This window comes from Lolium perenne, chromosome 2 (genome assembly GCF_019359855.2).
Source record: "Lolium perenne isolate Kyuss_39 chromosome 2, Kyuss_2.0, whole genome shotgun sequence".
In the NCBI taxonomy this organism is placed as follows: Eukaryota; Viridiplantae; Streptophyta; class Magnoliopsida; order Poales; family Poaceae; genus Lolium; species Lolium perenne.
Window position 1 is genome coordinate 28592910 of NC_067245.2, and position 7922 is coordinate 28600831.

The window sequence follows — 7922 nt, forward strand, 5'->3', positions numbered from 1 at the left end:
CTCCTTCTTTATATAAGTGTGGGTCATCCCAGAAATAATGCCTCAAATCATAAAAGAATTTCCTCCTTTGCTGAGCTGAAAAGGTTGGAGGCAAGTACTTGGAAACAATAAAGTTAGCATAATCAGCATACCAAGGACTGTCTCGCGAGCTCACCTTTATTACAGCCAATTGTTCATTTGGAAAACTATCATTAACAGGAACAGGATCATAAGCAATATTTTCCAATCTAGACAAATTATCAAAGCAGGATTATCAGCACCTTTCCTATCTACAATATGTAAATCGAATTCTTGCAAAAGAAGTACCCATCTAATAAGCCTCGGCTTAGCATCTTTCTTTGTCATTAGGTATCTAATTGCAGCATGATCAGTATGAATAGTAACTTTTGAATCAACAATATAAGACCTAAATTTATCACAAGCAAAGACTACAGCTAATAATTCTTTTTCAGTTGTAGCATAATTTCTTTGAGCAGCATCAAGAGTTTTACTAGCATAATGAATAACATTCAGTTTTTTATCTACTCGCTGTCCAAGAACAGCGCCTACAGCAAAATCACTAGCATCACACATAATCTCAAAGGGTAAGTTCCAATCAGGAGGTTCAACTATAGGAGCAGTTGTTAAGGCTTTCTTAAGAGTTTCAAAAGCTTCCTTACAATCATCATCAAAAACAAAAGGTACGTCTTTTTGAAGAAGATTAGTAAGAGGCTTTGAAATCTTTGAGAAATCTTTAATAAATCTCCTGTAAAACCCAGCATGACCAAGAACACTACGAATACCTTTAACGTCCCTCGGATAGGGCATCTTCTCAATTGCTTCAACTTTAGCTCTATCAACTTCAATACCTCTCTCAGAAATTTTATGTCCCAATACAATTCCTTCATTAACCATAAAGTGGCATTTCTCCCAATTAAGAACAAGGTTAGTTTCTTCACATCTCTGCAAAACTTTATCAAGGTTTCGCAAGCAACTATCAAAAGAATTCCCATAGACGGAAAAATCATCCATGAATACCTCTACAATACTTTCACAAAAACCATGAAAAATAGCAGACATGCATCTTTGAAAAGTAGCAGGAGCATTACATAAACCAAAAGGCATGCGTCTATAAGCATAAGTTCCATAGGGACAAGTAAAGGTGGTTTTCTCTTGATCTTTAGCTTTAACAGCAATTTGTGAAAACCCAGAATAACCATCAAGAAAGCAAAAATGAGTATTTTTAGACAATCTTTCTAGCATTTGATCAATAAATGGTAAAGGGTAATGATCTTTCTTAGTAACTTTATTAACTTTTCGAAAATCAATGCACATTCTATACCCTACAACTAATCTTTGAGGGATGAGCTCATCATTATCATTAGGCACAACAGTCATTCCTCCTTTCTTGGGAACGCAATGCACAGGACTAACCCATCTACTATCAGCAATAGGATATATAATACCAGCTTCAAGAAGTCATAATACCTCATTCCTTACCACTTCCTTCATCTTCGGAATTAGACGACGCTGATGTTCAACAACAGGCTTTGCATCATCTTCCATATTAATAGCATGTTGGCAAATAGAAGGAGAAATCCCTTTCAAATCATCAAGAGTGTAACCAATAGCTCCTCGGTGCTTCTTCAATATTTCCAATAACCTTTCTTCCTCAATCTCTGAAAGCTTAGAACTAATAATAACAGGATATATTTTCTTATCATCAATATGAGCATATTTAAGATTATCAGGTAAAGGCTTTAAATCAAAAACAGGATCTTCCTTTGGTGGTGGTGTTGTACCCAAATCTTCCACCGGTAAATCATGCTTGAGAATGGGTTGGCGAAGAAAAATTTCCTCGAGCTCATCTCTTTCTTTCCTAAAAACTTCACTCTCGCTATCCTCCAAATGTTGCTGCAAAGGATTGTTAGGAACAAGAACAATAGATGCACTGCTTGCTCCATTTTAAAATCATTACTAGGCAAATCAGCTTTATAAGGAGTTTTGGTAAATTTAGAGAAGTTAAACTCATAAGATTCACCAGCAAATTTAGTCAAAATTTTCTCTTTCTTGCAATCTATAATAGCTCCACAAGTATTTAGAAAAGGTCTACCAAAAATAATAGGACAATAATCACTAGCAGCAGAACCAAGTACCAAAAAGTCAGCAGGATATTTAATCTTACCGCATAAAACTTCCACATCTCGAACAATACCAATTGGAGAAATAGTTTCTCTATTAGCCAGCTGAATAACCACATCAATATCTTCAAGTTCACAAGAATCAATTTCGTGCATAATCTCCGTGTAAAGCTCATACGGAATAGCACTAACACTTGCACCAATATCACATAATCCATAATAGCAATGATCACCAATTCTAACAGATAGCATAGGAACACTAGCTTGTTTGGGTTTATTAGGATGTGAAACAATATTAGAAGCATCTTCACAGAAAATAATATGACCATCCTCCACATTTTCAGTCACAAGATCTTTAATTATTGCAACAATGAGTTCAACTTTTATTTGTTCTTCAGGTTCTACAGGTTTCTTTTCACTTTTATGAACCGCACTATTTATAACAGTACTCCTTCATTTTAGCAGGGAAAGGAGTTTTTTCAATATAAGCTTCAGGAATAACATGATCAGCAGTTTCAACTACAACGCATTTATTAATAGATGAATCAATTTTATCTTTATACGGTTCATGATACTTATCAAAATTCTTCTTAGGCAATTCATAATGAGAGGCAAAAGCTTTATAAAGATTTACAGCAACTTGAGAATCAAGACCATATGTAGCACTCATATTACGAAATTTATCAGTATCCATAAAAGCTTCAATGCATTTATAATCATAAATTATACCTGATTCTCTATCCTTGTCGTTCTCCCAACCTTCAGTATTTTCTTGGATCCGATCAAGAAGGTCCCTTTTAAACTCTTCTTTGTTGCGTGTAAATGATCCAGAACAAGAAGTATCCAGCAAGGTCTTGTCTTGAAAAGAAAGTCTTGCATAGAAATTATCAATAATAACATTACCAGGAAGCTCATGAATGGGGCATTTGAGCATTAAAGACTTCAATCTCCCCCAAGCTTGGGCAATACTCTCTCCATCATGAGGCCAAAAATTATATATGCGATTCCGATCCTTGTGAATTTCACTTGGAGGATAGAACTTAGAATAAAACCAGGGGCACAATATCATTCCATTCAAGAGAATCCCCATTATCCAATAATTTATACCAATGCGCCGCCTTACCAGACAGCGATAAAGAGAATAGTTTCTTCCTCACTTCATCCATAGCAATACCTGCACATTTGAATAAACCGCATAATTCATGCAAAAACAGTAAATGATCACCGGGATGGATAGTTCCATCCCCTTCATAGCGGTTATCCATAACACGTTCAATAATTTTCATAGGTATTTTATATGGTATCACTTCCTCACCTGGCGCCTCATCCACTACCGTTGCAATAGTAGTAGATTTCCCAAATAGAAATTGAAGAGAAGATCTCTCCATAATGACTTATAGCAGCGAGAAATAAAATCAGCACAACAAGAAAGGTTTTCCTTACCAATTCCACTTACCAATAGCGCTTCACTCCCCGGCAACGGCGCCAGAAAATAGTCTTGATGACCCACAAGTATAGGGGGTGTATCGTAGTATCTTCGATAAGTAAGAATGTCGATCCCAACGAGGAGCAGAAGGTGTTGACAAGCAGTTTCGATGAAGGATTCATCGTAAATGCTCACGAGACAAGTATTCGGGGGTTTTGATGTAACAGTTGAATAAAGTACGAGTAAGTAAAGTGCGAGAGTAACAATTGCAGCGAGTGGCCCAATCCTTTTTAGCACAAAGGACAAGCCGGTTTGTTTACTTATAATGACCAAACGTTCTCGAGGACACACGGGATTTTAGTCTAGTGCTTTCGCTACATACGGCTAAATAATCTTCATTGTTATGATAAGTGTTGTGTGGGTGAACCTATGCTAATGTACCGCCCTTCCTAGGACTAATACATACTTGTGATTATACCCCTTGCAAGCATCCGCAACTACAAGAAAGTAATTAAGAATAAATCTAACCACAGCCTTAAACTCTGAGATCCTGCTATCCCTCCTGCATCGATATACCAACGGGGGTTTAGGTTTCTGTCACTCCGGCAACCCCGCAATTAGCAAACGAATACAAGATGCATTCCCCTAGGCCCATAAATGGTGAAGTGTCATGTAGTCGACGTTCACATGACACCACTAGAAGAATAACACCACAACTTAAACATCACACCATTGAATATTACTCAACCATAGTTCACTACTAACATTTAGACTTCACCCATGTCCTCAAGAACTAAACGAACTACTCACGAGACATCTTATGGAACATGATCAGAGGTGATATGATGATGAATAACAATCTGAACATAAACTTGGTTCAATGGTTTCACTCAATAGCATCAACAACAAGTAGAGATCGATACCGGGAGAGTTTCCCCTATCAAACAATCAAGATCAAACCCAAATTGCTACGGCAGTGACGGTGTCCAGCGGTGGAGACGGCGGTGATGATGGTGGAGATGATGATGATGGTGATGGCGATGATGTCCAGCTCGATGACGGTGACGATGGCGTCGATTTCCCCCTCCCGGAGGGAATTTCCCCTGCGGATTCCTGCCCGCCGGAGAGCTCTTTTCTCTCTGGTGTTCTCCGCCCCGCAGAGGCGGCTGTAACTCTTCGCGAGGTACCCTCTGTGGCTTAGGTTTTCGGGACGAAGGATTTCACGAAGAAAAGGAGGCGAAAGGGGTCATGGGCCCACCCTGGGTCCTCCTGGCCCCTCCTTCTGGCTTCCTTCGTCATCTTGAAAAATAGGATTTTTGGTATAATTTCCTTCCACAGTTGATCTTCCGAAATATTGCGTTCTGACGGTGCTTTTTCCAGCAGAATCCTGGCTCCGGTGCTTGATCCTCCAATAATGATGAAACATGCAAAATAGATGAAATAACATAAGTATTGTGTCCCAATATGAAATATATCAATGAATAACAGCAAATTATGATATAAAATAGTGATGCAAATTGGACGTATCATCTAGCATCTATCTATTTATTCTGTTATGTGATCAATGTTGAGAGTGTCCACTAGTGAAAGTATGATCCCTAGGCCTTGTTCCTAAATACTGCTATCGCTGCTTGTTTACTGTTTTACTGCATCTGTACTTCCTGCAATATTACCACCATCAACCACACGCCAGTCCTGGGCAAAGCACTTTTCTGGTGCCGTTGCTACTGCTCATACTTATTCATACCACCTGTATTTCACTATCTCTTCGCCGAACTAGTGCACCTATTAGGTGTGTTGGGGACACAAGAGACTTCTTGCTTTGTGGTTGCAGGGTTGCTTGAGAGGGATATCTTTGACCTCTTCCTCCCTGAGTTCGATAAACCTTGGGTGATCCACTTAAGGGAAACTTGCTGCTGTTCTACAAACCTCTGCTCTTGGAGGCCCAACACTGTCTACAAGAATAGAAACTCCCGTAGACATCAATGAGCAAGCACGATGGAGCTCCACCAAAACTCGACATTGTCAAGCCCGTCCCATGAGGAAGGGTCGAAATCGTGTATGTGAAGCCTATCCTTGACCATGTTCCAGATCCGAATAGAGAAGCGGCAGTTGAAGAGAAGATGAGAGGCCGTCTCGTCATGTCGCCGACAGAGCGGACAAACTCTCCCATTAGGCCATCCCCTCTTTGCTAGCCGATCCGCCGTCCACACTCGGTTTTGGATGATGAGCCATGAGAAGAGCTTGCACTTGGGAGGAGCCCAAGCCTTCCAAACAATGGAATCCATGAGGGATCGAATTGTCCCTGCGAACTGTGCCTTATAAGCAGACGAGCAAGAATAGGCGTCGTTTGTTGGTGAGCTTCCAAATGATGGAGTCGGGGATATCATCGTGAAGAGTGAGCTGCGAGGTGTGCAACCAAAGCGTGGTGAATTCCTGCAGATTTTGCACAGATAGGCCCGCCGAGGTATCAAGATGGAGGACCCAAGCATTGTCGACAATGGCATTCCTCACGTTCGAGCCCTTCTTGCTGGAGATGGCAAAGATGGACGGGGCAATGCATTTGGGGTTGAGACCATCCGTCCATGGATCGTGCCAAAAACTCGCTTTATTCCCATCCCCGATGTTGACCTTGGTGAGCGCGTGAAAGAGCTCCATGTCCTCCTCATTGCAAGGACTCTCCATCCCAACCCAAGGCTTCTCCGGGGACGTCCAAGCTAGCCAAGGACAGCGGAGGCACAAGGCCCTCCCAAATTTCTCCATGTTGAGGATGCCGAGGCCACCAAGAGAGGTGGGGCGGCACACGGCCGTCCAGGTTACCTTGCACTTCCCCCCAGCTGCATTATCGGAACCCGCCCAAAAGAAACTCCGAATGAGTTTAGTGATAGCTTGGAGCGGCTCGACCGGAACATGAAGGGCCGTGAGAGGGTAAACCGCTTGGGAGGTGAGAACCGATTTGACAAGCGCCTTTCTACCGGCAATGTTGAAGTATCTCCCATGCAAGGGAGAAAGGCGAGCCACGGCCTTATCCTCAAGATATTGGAAGTGCGATCTCTTGAGCCTCCGCACACCAAGAGGAAGGCCAAGGTACTTGAAAGGGAAGGATGTCAAAGTGGTCGGAGCCCATTGAGCACCTGAGCGAGGTCGATATCATTGCATCTAATAGAGGCAACAAGGCTCTTTTCGAAGTTAGTCAAGAGGCCGGTGACCAAGCCAAAGTTTCCCAAGATTTGTGCGAGAGAGGAGATCTCTTCTTGAACGGGAGCCATGAACGGTGACCAAGCCAAAGTTTCCCACATTTTGCATGCCCTATCCTCCTCGCTCTCCGACCATTGTCCTCTTTTGCTTGCAAGTTGCCATGGCCCTAAGAAGCCGCATTCCTTTCAGTTTGAGGAGTTTTGGGTAGGGATTCCCGGGCTATTTGAGGTGGTCAATAAGGCTTGGGCCGAGCCTTCTTGCCATTTGGAGCCATACCATAGACTTCATAGAAAGCTCACTCTCACCGGAAAGCGCCTCACTCTTTGGAGTAGGGGCCTCTTCTCCAACGCAAAGATTCAACTTCACATGGCCCTCCACGTCATCTTGCACCTCGACTTGGCCATGGAGAATCGCCAACTCTCCCCGGAAGAAAGGGACATTCGCGCCCACCTAAAAAGAAGGGTCATTGGTTTGGCGACCCTTGAGAGGTCTAGGAAGAAACTGTTGGAGATATTGCCAAGAGGCAATAATAAAAGTGGTTATTATATATATCTTTATGTTTATGATGAATGTTTATATACCATGCTATAATTGTATTAACCGAAACATTGATACATGTGTGATATGTAAACAACAAAGAGTCCCTAGTATGCCTCTTAACTAGCTTGTTGATTAATGGATGATTAGTTTCATAATCATGAACATTGGATGTTATTAATAACAAGGTTATATCATTATATAAATGATGTAATGGACACACCCAATTAAGCGTAGCATAAGATCTCGTCATTAAGTTATTTGCTATAAGCTTTCGATACATAGTTACCTAGTCCTTATGACCATGAGATCATGTAAATCACTTATACCGGAAAGGTACTTTGATTACACCAAACACCACTGCGTAAATGGGTGGTTATAAAGGTGGGATTAAGTATCCGGAAAGTATGAGTTGAGGCATATGGATCAATAGTGGGATTTGTCCATCCCGATGACGGATAGATATACTCTGGGCCCTCTCGGTGGAATGTCGTCTAATGTCTTGCAAGCATATGAATAAGTTCATAAGAGACCACATACCACGGTACGAGTAAAGAGTACTTGTCAGGAGACGAGGTTGAACAAGGTATAGAGTGATACCGAAGATCAAACCTCGGACAAGTAAAATATCGCGTGACAAA

At 41.6% G+C, this 7922-nt stretch overlaps 1 protein-coding gene across 1 annotated transcript; it reads right to left on the reverse strand.

Moving 5' to 3' along the window:
- Positions 1-5865: 5865 nt before the first annotated feature.
- LOC139835431 (uncharacterized) lies at positions 5866-6309 on the reverse strand. Its single transcript, XM_071825283.1, has one exon. It carries the CDS (start codon positions 6307-6309, stop codon positions 5866-5868), a length of 444 nt encoding a protein of 147 aa, XP_071681384.1.
- Positions 6310-7922: the final 1613 nt, after the last annotated feature.